Below are 15,421 nucleotides of genomic sequence, written 5' to 3' on the forward strand. Positions count from 1 at the left end.
GCCTCCCAACATTGCTCATGAAAATAAAGTAATATTGGTAACATTTTTTGCCCAATACCTGGTCTCTGTTCTCCATATTTGTGGGGGGAGGGAACTATGGGGAGGGCAATTCCATTTAGGGGGTTTTCATGTAGCTTTTCTTCAGACATTATTGACCTCGAGGAAATCTCCCGGAAAGAGAAGGGGGCAAATCTCTGAGTCACCCATTAAAATCCCAAAGGTCTCTTTGGAGACCCATCTTGAGTGGTTGCTTTGGATCAGTTTGTGCAGTGCTCGACAGGCTGACTCTCTCAAGGGCTCCAAGTGACCAAATGTGACCAGTAAGTTGGTTTTTGTAAAAGGCAGCCTGAAGGAGAAGCTGGTGATGGTTGGGCGCAGGTTGGTTCCACCTTCCCTCGAGGGCCCGCCGGGGTGCCGGTCCCTGCCTGGCCAGCAGGCGGCGCGCACGCGCCGTGGGGCCCGGAGGGAAGGTGGGTCTCGCCCCCCGCCCCGGAGCGTGCGCGCGCCCGATGCCGGGGCCGCGCACGCCGGGGCTGGGGAGCCATTTCCGGGCGGGGAGGGGCGGGTCCGCCGGCGGTCGGACCTCCAATCTCGGTGGCGGCGGCTGCAGGGGGAGCCCGTGCTCCGCCGCCCGCGAGTCGGTCGCGTGGTGAGGAGGAGCCTGGCCGGCGAAAGGGAGAGGCCCAGGGAAGGAGCGGGGAAGCGGACTCGGGGCAGGGGAGTGCAGGAGGGCCGCTGAGGCTCCGGAAAAGGGAGGGTCGGGCTGGGGCGGAGGGCTCCAGGGTGGGCAGGGCAGGGGAGTGGAGTGGAGGGGAGGAAGGAGGGCCCGGCGGACCGAGGGGCGCGGGATGAGTGTGGGCGCGCAGAGCCCCGAGGTTAGAGGGAGCGGGGGGGGGTACCCGAGAGGGAGCGGGCTCTGAGACCCCACTCCCTCGGAGGTGGGAGCGGAGTGGGGCGGCAAGGATCTGCTGATCCTTCCGAAGAGAGGAAGGGCTCCGGGGTGGAAGCGATGGAGTCGGGAGCGAGGCCAGGAGGGCTCTGGAGGCTGGACGCTGGGCTGGGCTGCCCGTGGCGTCCGATCTTCCGCCCTGCTGCGTTGGCGGGCTAGGCTCCGGGGCTCCGGGCCGGGTCGGCGGCGGGCTGGGCGTTTCCGCGGGTGTATACCTGGGGGGCTTGCTTGGTGGGAGGCTGGGTCCGGATTCGTTTGGTCAGCTATGGGAGGGAAGCACAGTGCCAGCAGGATTCTGATTCGCTGGCTTGGGTGCTGGGGGTGGAGTGTCATATCTGTGAGTGAAATCGGAGCTCTCAAAGGAGCGAGAGAACCATTTCTTGACTGCTCTAGCGACTCTAGGCGGGCCGAGGCGACAATTTAAAGCTTTAGAAGTAAACAGACCTGGTTCCCTCTTGCAGAGGGGAGGCCCCGAGAGGACGGCTGGGGAAGGAAGATGCCGAGTACGGACCTTCTGATGTTGGTGAGTCTTTCCCAAACATCCTCCTTGTTAGAAGGCACTTGTCCCTTAAGTTTTATTTTTAGTCTAAAGGATCTAAGTGTGTGGGTCTCACTTCTGATGCTTGCTTTTGGTAGCTGAGCATTTCTGCCACCTTTTATTTTGGGTTTACTGGTTGGGATGGATAAATGACTGGATTAAATATACGAATATATTTGTATTTAATGAATATGAAGACTCTTTTACAGAATTCTTGCAATTGATTTTAATCTCTCCCTTCCCATACTACCAGAACAGTTTTAAAATCTCTATTAAATTTTGTCCGTGTCTGCCATGTATTCGTTTATAAGTGTTTGTCTCCCAGACTAGAGTTATGATTCCTCAAGACAGATAATCATGTCTTACTTGTTTAGAGATGAATAAACAACTGTCATGGTGCTCTGTGTATAGTAAGTGCTTAACAAATGCTTGTTGAGTTAAACTAATTTGAATTTAAGTTCTTTTGTTGGGCTGAGGAATATGCCTGCTTTGGTAGAGTCTGTTTTTTCCTCTCGAGATCTTTCCCTGCCTTTTTTTTTTTTTTTTTTTTGCCGAGCAGGGAGAACAGCATTGCCAAATGAGTGTTTACCGAAATGAGGTTTTATTCTTGGGACATTTATGATTCCATAGAGGCTCTTTATTGTGAGTATTGTGGGGAGCCCATGGCTTTCCAATAGCTCTCTCGAAAAAGAGCATTTTGTTTTTAATAAGCTACTTCTCTGAGTCTGATGGCTCTTTGTGGGAAAACACAGATTTCAGAACAATTCATTTCCCTCTCTTTATCTCACTATCTCAGAGAGCTGGTAGCTGTCACTGGGAAACTGGCAAAAAAAAACCTAGCAGTGAAGGTTTTTTTTTTTTTTATACCCAGTCCTGACTTTCTGAAGTGGCAAAACCTGTAAGATCTGTGGGACGGATAAAGAAGGAAATTAAGTGGTGATTAGTTCCAGTTTGAGGCAGAGAGCAAGGATGGTTTTAGAGACGTGGGTAAATAGTTGGCTTATTCACAGATCCTGATAACGAGTTCACCTAAAGTAGCTTCTTGCCTCAAATTTCATGATTGTCAGTAGATAATAAATAGCCTTATTTATTATGTGATTTTAAATTCTTATCGCAGGAGCCACATATTAGAAAAATTGGGAGCTATACATAAGCAAAAGGAAGCAATAACCAATAATTATATTACTCAGAAATAAGCACCTTAGAGGGTTAATGCAGAATGATTTGTAACGATTGGCAATTTGTTTTTCCTCTTACAGATCAGTATGTTTATATAAATTAAGATTTCTGGTGTAAGTAGGCTACACCTTCATGCCCAGAGATGAGCTTGTGACTTCTTGGGCCCGTGGGCTCTCTTGAACAGTGTGATCAGTCACTGCTTTTTTATTCAGGATGTTAACTTGGGCATCGTTTTGTTTTGAAGTATTTCTCTGGCCACCACATTAGTTTTCATTTCCTCATTTGATAATCTAGAGTATTGAGGGTGTTGATTTGCTTGTTGGTGTAAGGAATTAACTCACACGGATAATGACTGGCTCTTGAGAATCTTCACTCTCTGAGGATTCTGTGTGTGTTCCTTGAGGTGCTTTCTCTGGAAGAGTTGTCATTCCTTCTTTGTGTGTGTTGTGCTCTTTGAGGCCAGATGGTAAAGAACCAGTGGCCAGGGCCGGGTTCTCAACGGGGGTAGTAAATGGTCGTTATCTGCCTTCTTTAGCTACTTTGTATGAAGCAGAAGACATGTTCTGGGCCCTCTAACTGGCAAGAAAGGACCCCAGTTAATAAAAAATAACCTCCATACAAGGCAGTGTATTGTAGCGCCCCAGAAGTAGAAGCAATCTTGGAGGCCGTGTGATGCAACTTCTTACTTATATTGTATGTGAATCCTTTTTAGAGCATCTCTGATGAATGGATATCCCATCATCCATCCTTTCTGCTGGGGGAATAAGATGGGCGTAAGTTGGACACAATCCAAGGTGGATCCAGGAATAATAACATAAATCTGGTAGCTAACATTTATTGAGCAGGTATTACATGTTAGGTGCAGAAATAGATACTCTACATATTCATTTAATTTTCGCAAAAACCCTTTGAAAAATACGCTGGCATCCTCCTTTTGTAGGTGAAAAACCAGGCTTAGGGAGGGTACTACAGCGATGAGGTGGTGGAGCCCCGTTTTAACTACAGTTAGTCTGACTTCAGATCCCTCCTGTTCTGCTTTGTGATGCTGCCTCTGGGCCACATTGCTCATAAGGGACAGAGGTTGCTGAGCTTTGTGACTGATGGGACATGGTTTGTGTAGGGCGGGAGAGCTCTGCCCTCTGAGGGGGCACTTTGGAAGTGTGTGGGGGGGGTGCTTTTGTTTTCTAGTATGGTCTTGTCTGAAAACATATATTTTATTATATACAGATCTTCTGATTTATTTTCTCGTACCTTGCAGTTAGGGCATTATATTGAAATTTTTAAAAGTTATGTTCGTAGAGGTCTTTGAATTCTGTTTCAGAACAATAAAAGGGCATATAAAATATTTGTTCGAAAAAGAGGGCATTGTGTTTGATAGGGTTGGAAACTACTTGTATGGACAGTATCATGTGGCACTAAAGCATGAAGATGAACCGGGGTCCGTCCATGATAAGCCTTGTACCCCACTCCACGGAGCTGGGGCTGTCAGTGTTCAGTGCCTTCCTGCCCTTCGCTTTGCCCTCGTTTGATAAGGGTGGTTTGCCTTTTTCCGTTTGCGCACTTATGTCATGAACTGTAATACTTACCACCTGTGTCTAAGAGATAATAAAAGGGGTGAGAGTATTCATCTGAGACCTGCGGTGCTTTCAGGAGGATTTCAAGTCCGGAAATTTTTTTTAGCAGTTTCTCTCCACTTTGGCAACCATTCTTTTCACCTGTGTTCTCCTCCTTCCTAGTGCTGGGGAATGGTGTCACTTTTCAAGTTGTCAAATACTTAGAGCTTTTAAGAAAAGAGTACTTTATAAAGCTAAGTCTGCTCCTTTGGGTGGCTTTTCTCTTTTCTCATCCAGTGAATCATATGCGCTCTGATAGTGCTGGGCGGAGTTTGAGAGAGAGTTTATCTAGGGCCAAGGTTCACAGCTGTGATTTTGCTTCCCGGGAACATTTGGCAATGTCTGGAGACTTTTTTGGTTGCCATACTAAGTGCTAGAGGTCAGGAATGCAAATACAGGCCCTACTATGCACACAGCACTCCACCACCAAGAATGATGTGGCCTAAAATGTCAGTAGTGCTTGGGTTGAGAAACCCTGGTGTAGGGTTCCTGAACATAGGGAATAGCATCTGTGTAGCCCTTGCATTCATATTCTCGCACGAGAATGAGTCTTTTCTTAGAGTCTAGTGGGTCTGTTACAGTGCTACTTGGGGTTATTTTGTCCATGGACCAAGTCCTGCTGCTTTGGAATATATATATTGGACAGTATACAGCACAATCTTCTGTGATACAGTAAAATCTTAAGAAATGCTTTTCTTCGCAACATTTCTGAAGCACTCTTGATGTGGAAACAATAAGCCTGTCTCAGTTTTTTGGGGGGAGTTCAAAATGGAATCTTTCCAGATCTTAGAGCTTTCTCTTAGAGGCTTGACTCTTTCTCAGGCATGCTTTCTTTCTGAATGTCAGGTAGGATTTGAGCAATAAGCCAAAAGATGGGCACTAAAAGCTCATTTCTAGTATTTGAATCTGGTGTTTTATTTGTAGGATTGTCTAGAAGGAAGGGAAAATTTATTGGGACTGGTAGGACCTTTAAAATTTTGTTGACCATTTGAATGGCCCTTGTAAGATGAGCACTGTATTTGGCATTGTTCTAGTCTTACTGGTAAAGCAAAACTATAATAACAAGTCTGATAATTTCTCCAGCCATTGGTCTAAAGGAAGGAGGGATTATAAATAGATAAACCTCAAATCCCAGTATTTGGCTTGGCTTTGCAGTCTGTGTGTCAGGAATTTTTAGTAACATTTGCTTTCTAAGCTTTGCCCAAACATACAGTTTGTACACATTGGTGACAGAACTGGGAATCATTTTGGGATTAAGAATTTTCCATAGGGAAATGATTCAGAGTGAATCAGTCCGTATGTGGAAACATATAGAACACAATTACTGAGAGAAAAACCATGCTGGGGGGTAAGGGGAAATCAGCATCCGGGAAGGTGGAATGGTGCAGGCTGAAGAGTAGGTTGGATATATCAGTTATCTCTTGGCACCCTCCAATAGTGTGATTGAGGAGAAAAAAGGACTATTTACAAAGCTGGGCAGAGTTAAGAAGACCCGTAGGAGTTGGTGAAACACCTCAGGGCTAAGAGCCATCATCATTCTTAGGCCTGAATGGGCAAAGAGAGAGTAGCTTCTGGAACCTAGAAAGTTGAGCTGGAGGAGAGGGTAACCTGTAGGAATGCTGCCGCTGCCAATCGGTACCCTAGCAGGGAGGGAATCCAGGGGAATAAATACCTCAGACCCTTTCTTTTCCCACCCTCTGATCTCAGGCTGGAGCCTTTCATTGGCCAAACCCAGCTGGAAACCAGAGGATAAGGAGCCTGGGAGATTTAATTCATAGAGGGCAGCCCTGTGAGGCACAGAGAGGTGGAGAAGATTGGGTAGGGGATCTGGAGGAGCCAAGGGAAGATAGCCAGCGTGCTAAAGTTGAGGTCAAGTTAGTTCCGAGAGGCACAGGCGAGAAGATAGCTTGTTAGCAGAGTCTTGAAGAACGATAGAACATGGAATGTTATAGAAAAGGAATGTTCTCACTGATAACAGAAGGATAGATTCAGCGCAAAATGTTGCCACAGCTTTGGCAAGGCCCGAGCTGCTTTTTTCCAGGAGTAGCCTTAGAATCTTAATTGCCTGAAGGGCATTGAGAAATCCTGCAGTCCAACTTCCCTTGCTGTGTGGAAATCCTTTCCACGGTGCCCTGCCAGGGGTGGGTGCAGAGTGCTTTCTCAGGGAGTTCTTTCCATTGTTGGACAGCTTTAAATGTAGAAAGTGTTCCATTTGTCCAGATCACTGATATATCTGGTAGGGTTAGGTTTGGCTGTGTATAAAAGAAAAACTAGGGTAACAGAGATTTTCAAAAGGTAGAAATGAATTTCTCTAAAGTAAGAGAAGGCCAGAGTAGACCCTTCTTGGCTGATATGGTCATTCCTAGGCCTTTGAGGAGGTTCCACCATACACGGTGCATCCCCTCCTGGTCCAGGATAGCTGCCCTGAGCTTGAGCTGTTATGTTCATGTTTTATTTGGTCGGAAGAGCAAAGGCAAGGAGAAGGGCTTGCTCTCCTTTTTAATCAAAAATGTTATCATGTGAAATTTATTACATGTAGAGAGTTATATAAAGCACATACCTACATTTTAAAGAATAACAATAAAACAGTCATACATCTATCCCCAGGTTAAGAAATAGACTATTTACCCCCAATCCCATGTGCCTCACCCTGATTATATCTCCTTTCCTCCCCTCTAGGGATGACTATCCTGATTTTTGGAATAATTATTCTCTTGCTGTGTTTAAAAAAAAAAAAAAAGTGTTACCACCTATGTATATGTCTCTTTAGTTTTGTTCATTTTTTTTTTTTTTAAGATTTTATTTGTCAGAGAGCGAGAGAGCGAGAGCACAAGCAGGGGGAGCTGCAGAGGCAGAGGGAGAAGGAGAAGCAGGCTTCCTGCTGAGCAAAGAGCCTGATGTGGGGATTCCATCCTAGGACCCTGGAATCATGACCTGAGCTGAAGGCAGACGATTACCGACTGAGCCACCCAGGCATCCCTAGTTTTGTTCATTTTTTAACTTGCTGTAAATCGATTTGTATGTATTTTTTTGTGATTTCCCTGTGTTGCTCCGTATTTGTGAGATTCATCCATGTTATTACCTGTAGTTTATGAGTTTTAGTTCATTCATTTTCATTGTTGCCCAGTACTTCACTGTATGACTACCACAGTTTATCCAATCCATGATGATGGACACTTGGGTGGCTTCCAGTTTGAGGCTTTTTTGAGCATTACTGTAGTGAACTTTCTTGTATATGAGAAGTAATCAAAAGTGTAAGTTTTTCTGGGATTTATTCCTGGGAGTAGAATCGCTGCATTGTAACTTCGCTAGATGACAAACTTTGCGGAAGAAGTCGATACAGTTTATACTCCTAGCAATAGTTCTTGTTCCTACACAATTTGACAAACTTGGTACTTACAAGGGTTTTTATATTTTTTGCCATTCCAGGAGGGTAAAATCTAATTGATTCCCATATGCAATTCCCAGATTACTCCTGAGGTTAAGTGTCCTTTTCACTGAATATTAACTATTTGGATTTCATGTTTTGTAGGTGCCTCTTCCAGTCTTATGCTTTTTCAGTTATTTATTTCTCCTTGTGGTTCTATTAGATTTTGTTGTACGTATTTTGAGATTTTGTTACTAGGTGCATACAGATTTAAAATTGTTACATCTTACCTAGTAAGTTGCACTTTCAGCCTAATAGTGCATTTTGATTTAATATAATATAGCTAATTGAGCTCCTTGTCATGAAATGGGCAAACTGTAAAGGTTTGATGAATGAATGAGTGACATGCCTATTGTATAGGCAGAAACTGCAGAACAGTCTTCCTCCTGGTTCGTTTTTCTGGCATACTGTTGCTTATGTGGCCTATTATCCCAGGCAGTGGATAAAATCACTTTTGAATTAAAAAAGAAAAAAGGTAGTTTTCTTTTTTGAGATAGAACTTGCATACAGTAAAGGGCACGAATCTTAATTATACAGGTCAGTAATATTTGCATGTGGGATACACTGTACTCGCCGCCCAGATACTAAGAATGTCCAGCCTTCCAGCAAGTTCTTCCTTCCCTCCCATTTGGACCCCCAGAGGTTATCCTTCTCACTATAGATTCGTTTTGCTGATTTTTGAACCTCATATAAATGGGAACATACAGTATGTTTTATTTCGAGTGTCCTTTTTGCTGAATCTGTGAGATTCAGCCATGCTCTTATGTAGCAGTAGTTTTAAAAACCATAGCTGTGCGGTTTTACATGTATAAAACAGGGCAGTTTATTCCTTCTATAGTTGATGAACATTTGCATTTCTAGTTGTTGGCTGTTTTGAATGAACATGTCTTTGGGTAAACCTAGCATTGCCAGGTCTGAGGCCCACTGCCAGACAAGTTTCCCAAGTGGTTGTACTGATTTATACTCCCACAGGGTTTTCTTAATGTGTAACTTGTGCTTTTAGCTTTTAGGCAGCAAATCCTAAATTTCTGTTACCTGCACACTAGACGTGGGAGATAGCATTGAGAACTCTGTCCTGAAGTAGGGTAGGCACTTTTAAAGTGTGAAATGTCCTTCCTTTTCTCTGATTTCCCCGGAGAGTAAAAGCCTACTGTGTTCTTATTTATCTCGTCTCTTAACTTTTAGTAAACATTTGATGGAAAAGAGCAGCCTTTGTTCTCTGTTAAGGGCAGAGTTTAGATTTGTAAAACACCATTTGTAACAGTGAATTCCAAGGTAAAATCATAGTCCTCTGGAACTCTTTGGAATCCAAACAGCTGTTGTGGTATATTTACTGGGGAGACCTTTTTTTCTGGAGGCTTTTCTGAAAGCATTTAAATGTATTCCTTTGAAATGCATTTTGGCAGATAGGACTGATGTATTCCCTTTTAAAACCATCTTGAGTTCCAGTCTTACTGGTGCTGAGACAATTGAGGCAAATAGAAAATTCTGTTTTCATACTCTAGTAGGAAAGACTTGAGGCCAAATACAAGAATGCCATGGGGGACCTGCTCCTTGTCTAGATGCACTGCAGCCAGGGCGGACAAAGGCCTAAGAGTATGCTCCGCAGCCCTTTTTGATAAACTTGTGATTTCAAACGCTTTCCCAAGAGTCATAACAATAGCAGTCAACAGCAATCTGTCCAGATGCCTGAAATCAGGCTTATGATCTGTAAACATGAGTAGGTAACCGATATAATCCTGTTTTGTAGATAAGAGGGCGCTTGCAACCTTCTGATTGAATTAGATAGTTGAAGGCTGAGAGTTGACTTAATATCTGTCTTATTAAATGGAGGTGCAGCTCACTATTAGCATGTATTTCATTATTGGTGTCTGTAAGAAAATACAACGGAGGCATGGGAAGCAAACCACTTAAAGCCTCTCCCAGCTCTGCCTGTGGGACTTCGCTTGGGACATCGCAAAGCTTACTTTTCCTTGCTGCTTACTGAAAAGGAAAGGAGAACGTTTATCATCAGAGACTCATTCAGGTCTATCAAATATTTAGTAAGCATTTATTATCTGCAGTCAACCTCTTACTACCTGACTGCATTGAATATTCACAACAACCTGTGAGTAGAGAGATGAGTGTATCTTTTTTGTCTTGGAAACTTTTTGTTGAATTGTAACAATGGCATCTGTTTTTGCAGATGAGCAAAATCCAGCTGCATAGAGGCTCGGTCATGGGCCAGAGGTCACACAGAGCTAAAATTAGAGTAGAAGCCTCTGATCACTGATCCAGACTTTGGAGGGCACCACAGCTGTCTCTGACGCTCAGTGAGTCCCCAGGAGTGGTGATGAGTGTCGGTTCAGAACAGTGCTCAGAGCTGGCTGTCCCTTTCCCACACCCTCGGTAGTGGCTGGAGTACGTGTTTATGAGCTGCCAAGGGAGAAAGTATTTTTTTAAGAATTCATCATTTTAGCAGTTAATAATTCTATTTACAGACTCTTAAAAATATATACTTTTAGGCAATAATGACCTGCTTTGTCTAGTTTATACATAATTGCTCTACAGATTTCTAAGTTATTTTTAGATACCTAGTTAGGATTGCTTTCCTTTGGAGTCCAAAGCTTTACTCTCTTTTTCTGGAACTTCAGGGTTTCTGCTGTTTATAGCCCGTATGGGAACTTTTTTTCAGAAAGGCCTTTGGGTTTTGGGGGTTTGTTTTGTTTCGTTTTTTATTTTATTTTTATTTATTTATTTATTGTAAAGATTTTATTTATTTCAGACAGAGAGAGAGAGAGAGAGCATGAGAGGGGGAGAGGAGCAGAGAGAGAAGCAGGCTCCCGGCTGAGCAGGGAGCCCGATGCGGGGCTCGATCCCAGGACCCCGGGATCATGACCTAAGCCGAAGGCAGATGCTTATTAACCAACTGAGCCACCCAGGCGCCCTTTGTTTCGTTTTTTAAAGAAAGCCTGTGAATCTTAGGTGGTTCGTCGTAGCTGAGAGAACATTTGGTGAACATAAATGAAACTGCTGGATCATAATGCCTTTTTTTTTTTTAAAGCATCCAGTTCATTGGTTTTCACTATGTTCACAGAGTTGTGCAACTATCACCACAATTTAGAATATTTTCAGAAGAGACTCCATGTCTCAGTAGTCACTTCCTTATGTCCTCCCAGTCCCCCAGCCGTAGGCGACCCCCAAACTACTTTTTGTCTGTAGATTTCCTTATTCAGAACACTTCATATAAATGGAATCCTATAGTGTCTGGTCTTTTGTGATTAGCTTTTTTCACTTAGCATGATGTTTTGAAGGTTCATGCATATTGTAGCTTGGATCAGAATTTCATTCCTTTTTATTATAGTCATAAGGCTTTTCCTGGAGGATTTTAAGTAATGGATAATAGTTCTCACCTACAGGCAACATAGGGGGCTTGGGTTTACTCTACATATAATAGGATACTTTGTCATATTAAAGCTACTTCTGTGATTCATTTTGAAGAGGGGTTTATTAACCTGGGGAATATGGACCAGTCAATGACTGGCCTTCAGGATGTCCTGAACCCTTTGTAATTATTTGCAGTTTCGTGTTCCCAGACAGACATTTTTTGGTGGGGGCGTTTGGGGACCTACAGGTTTTAGCCTTTGTTAAAAGATAATTTTCAAAAAAGGTAAAATCATGATGCTGATACAAATATAAAATGAACACACATTAAAATTTTTATTTTGCTTATAATGAGGAAACCAGGCAGATGTTATAACCAGTTCAGAGGAAAGGTCCAAAGAACAGACACATTTATAGATCAGGAATATTAAAATGAATACATAAACAGCACCCAAACTGGTTTCTTCCCTAGTGGAGAGGGAAGTCAGTTGAACCATTACCAGACCTGGCAGATTTTACATGTTTATAGATGAAGGATAGTTTGAATTCCTGTAATTATATACAACTTACAGAGTTGTACAATCATTTCCTTATAGTCAAAATCAGGTAACCAAGAGGGAGGCCTTAGATAATGTATAATTTTCCATTGGAAGCACATATCTTCTTCTGCACTTTCAACAGATTATCAAAAAAGTCAGAAACTTTTCTGAGTGTTAATGTTAAATTTAGACCCTTCTTCAGTTTTAGAAAAGTAGCTCCTCTGTGACTAGATTTTGAAGGCAGATTTTCCAGAGGGTGTTTATATCAGTTGATGGCCCATCAGAGACCCAGGGATGGGTCTTTGGTTTGTGCTTTTGAATAAGATTACATATTAGAAATCTCCAGAGAAGTAGCCTTTGCAACTTAACTTAGGTTACACTTCCTGGCACATATTCAGTGTTTCTTATCTCTAATAGCAGTATGATGATTGAAATGGAGATTTCTATAAATATAATTTGGAAAGTGTAGGCATTTGAACTCAGTGACAAAGGTAGAAATCCTATTAGTAAATAAGGATGGGAAGGGAGAAGCCCATATGACTTCTTCCCCAGCTGCGGTATGCGCAGGGCAGTCAAGACTTCCCCTTTGTGTGTGAAGAATACGGCATTATTTCTGCTGGTCCTTGCTTGTAATCTAGGGAGTTCCCGTTAATTGCCCAGAGGATAGTGAACTCCTTTTGTACTTTGAAAGGTAGCTTCTGTGTATGTGCACATTTAGCTACTTACCGTAAGAGGCTCTGGGAGTTCATAGCCGTCAAGTTGAGTAGAACTTCCCCACGCCGCCTCCTTGCCTTTGGGTGAGAATGTATTTAGCAAAGAAACCTGTAATTGCTCTTACCTCAGCATCCCACCAGCCTGTTCCTCTGCTTACTGAACTTGGTTTCCTGCATGTCAGCATTCTCTCCTGGTTGAAGTTCACAGGGTGCCTTTCTTGATGCGTCACAGGAGAGAAGGGCTCCGAGTCTTCAGTGACAGAATCCGCATCAGTCTTCACTCGGTGTCTTGCCCTGCCCACAAGTAAATAAATACAGAATTTACGCACTTGTTTGGCAGTGTTTAGGGCTGCCAGCGTTTATGAACTCAGAAGCTTTGATTTTCCATGGGTACACTTCTAACACTGTACATCTGTCCCCTTTCTGAGGCCAAGATTATGTCTCAGTGATGGTCAGGTGCTTTGCCTGAATACTCCGGAGCTAAGCATAGAGCAATTAGACTTGGTAAATGTTTGTGGAGTAGTACTGAGCTATACCTCTTGACTCTTGAGGCGTGGCTAGAAGGGAAAACATGGACCGTTAAGCTCGTTGAGATGAACTTAATGCATGTAGTGGAATTTTGGAGGAAGTATATGGTTTGGTCTTTACCACCTAAGAAATGATGATTCAGTCTCTTCTAACATTTCTGTAATGCAGTCAAATGACTGGTTTTGTTGCTCAGTTCTTACTTCTTTAATGACCCAAGGGAGTTTTTCCTTTGGGCTTGTGATCTGGTTTTGCTGATAAACTTTCATGCCTTTTAAGGTTCTAAAAACAATAGTGTTTTCTTACCTGTTTATTTTGCACTTTGAAGTTCTGTGGAATGTGATATGAAAGAGAACCAGATTTAATTTGCTTTGTTTTCTGTTTTTAGGGCAGAAGTGGAATAAGAGTGACTACATTAACTCTTTGGTGTCTTCTATATTTTAACTCTTAGTTAACCTGAGTCCCAGGCTTTAAGTACCATCTGATCTTAAGACATTAAGGCAGTGGGTGAACTTGGTAAGACAGGTCTTCTTTTCCTCAGCAGCCCACTCCTGCTTTAAAGCTCGGATTTCTGGCTCTTCGGGAATATTGAGTGGTGAAGTGTGTAGTTGTATTAGATGTAAAGAAAGTGGAAGGAAGAGGAAAACAAATTGCTTTTTCTCTGCAGCATTGCAGGGTGGGAGATTTTGATTTTCATTAGTATTTGGCTTAAGAATAAATATCAGCCTAGAGCAATGAGTTGGTCTTGTGGACTGACGTGGCTGGGCCCTCACTAACACTTCCAGGAATGCTTGGAGATGTTTTACACTCATCTAAAAGACGGATAGCCACTAAGTTTGGTGATTGAGTCTCAGGAATATGTTAAGTCAATTATTCTACAAAGGAAACATATGGGGAAGCTGTGTGACCTTCGGGCTTCATTGTGTTCCTCTGTGAGGGACGGAGAGTGGTCATGTACTGGTCTTTAACCTCCCTGTTGGCTCTGGCGGCCGATGACATGATGTATCTTGTGAGTTCTTTGTGAGTTCTATCTGAACGGTGCCGACGTGTGCAGTCTGGTTACAAATACCAGCCATTGTCCTCTGCGGGTTCGAGCCACTGCCACCAGGAGACATGTGGGAGAGGCGAGGCAGAATCTTGCCTAGGATCTTACAGAGCAGTCCTAAGTGTGTGCAGTATTATAATGATTTCACTTTAGTTGAATAAATAAATGTTGCATCCCTGCTGTGTTGAAGGTGTTGTAGGAGATATAAAAATTATGCCTTCGCTGTTGTTTGTATTCTTTTTTTTTTAATTTATTTATTTGACAGCGAGAGGCACAGCGAGAGAGGGAACACAAGCAGGGGGAGAGGGAGAAGCAGGCTCTCTGCAGAGCAGGGAGCCCGATGCGGGACTCCACCCCAGGACTCTGGGACCATGACCTGAGCCGAAGGCAGACGCTTAATGACTGAGCCACCAAGGTGCCCCTGTTGTTTGTATTCTTATCAGCACTTGGTACCATAAGGGAGGTCAAGTATGAAGACAATTACTTGGTTATTCTCCCCCACCAGGGTTGAGCGCTCTGCCTCTGGGACGAGTTAACTCACAGTGCAATTGGTTAAAGCCTTTTGGCCCTGATTGACTCTTGAGAAACAACCTGAATTGAGGCATACCGGAAATGCAAAGAAGTCATTGTGCTGTGATAGGAAGGTGAACCTTTTGTAGAAAGGTAGCTTTCCAGAAGCCCAATTTCACAATGACTCCACAGTGATATTGTTAGGAATCACTGTTCTGAATTTTTCCTTCTGTGAGTGACAGACTTACACTTGAACCCAGGTCTGTGTTGTGGCCGGCAGTCCTCATTTGGACGAGCAAGCGAAGAAGAAAACTAGGGAAACTAGTTCGTGGGCACTTTAGTTTTGACCAGAAAACCTTAGTAGGCTTTGTGCTGGGTCATGATCAACTGAGCAAAATTGCTACGTTTTCTTTGGCAAGGAATCCATGTCTCTATTCAGAAATTATTGGTAGAGTCAATCATTCTGACAGTGGGAATGTTTTTCTTTGATCTTTAGCCTGATTCTCTTTGATGTGGGAGGATCAGGAAGGAGAACGTACATTGGAATAACTTGTTGGTTCCTCTGCTTGGCCTCACAGCGTTTTGGTTTTCTTGAGTACTCTTCTTTTAGGTCACACCCCTCCAGTTAATGTTTAGATATGTTAATGTTGTGGAGCCCTAAGAGATGGTTCAGGACGTCTTGGAATTCAACTCTGAGTGTGTGAAGTCCTGTGTTTTAGTCCTGACTTTGCTCCTTATTACTTTGCTGTAGAGCAAACTTAACCTTTCTTGATTTCAGTTTTTACCACCTATGAAGTGAAGAAACTGTTCGTTCTTTTTTTTAAAAAACTGTTTATTCTTTTTTATTTATTAGAGAGAGAGTGCGAGAGAGAGCACAAGCAGGGGGAGGGGCAGAGGGAGAGGGAGAAGCAGACTTCCAGTTGAGCAGGGAGCCTGACGTGGGACTCGATCCCAGGACCCCGGGATCATGACCCGTGCCGAAGGCAGACACTTAACCAACTGAGCCACCCAGGTGCCCCG

At 43.4% G+C, this 15,421-nt stretch overlaps 1 protein-coding gene across 4 annotated transcripts in view; it reads left to right on the forward strand.

Moving 5' to 3' along the window:
* The first annotated feature begins 628 nt into the window (after positions 1-628).
* SGPL1 (sphingosine-1-phosphate lyase 1) overlaps positions 629-15,421 on the forward strand; it is a 56,608-nt gene continuing 41,815 nt past the window's right edge. For 2 of the 4 annotated variants that reach the window (XM_021699640.1, XM_021699643.1), the window contains exons 1-2: positions 629-752; positions 1,411-1,472. In XM_021699640.1, coding sequence (XP_021555315.1) covers positions 1,446-1,472 — 27 coding nt within the window. In that variant the 5' untranslated portion in view covers positions 629-752; positions 1,411-1,445. The remainder of the gene's footprint in view (positions 753-1,410; positions 1,473-15,421) is intronic. The other 2 variants (XM_021699642.1, XM_021699639.1) reach the window with 2 other exon arrangements.

This window comes from Neomonachus schauinslandi, chromosome 6, assembly GCF_002201575.2.
Source record: "Neomonachus schauinslandi chromosome 6, ASM220157v2, whole genome shotgun sequence".
Classification (NCBI taxonomy): domain Eukaryota; kingdom Metazoa; phylum Chordata; class Mammalia; order Carnivora; family Phocidae; genus Neomonachus; species Neomonachus schauinslandi.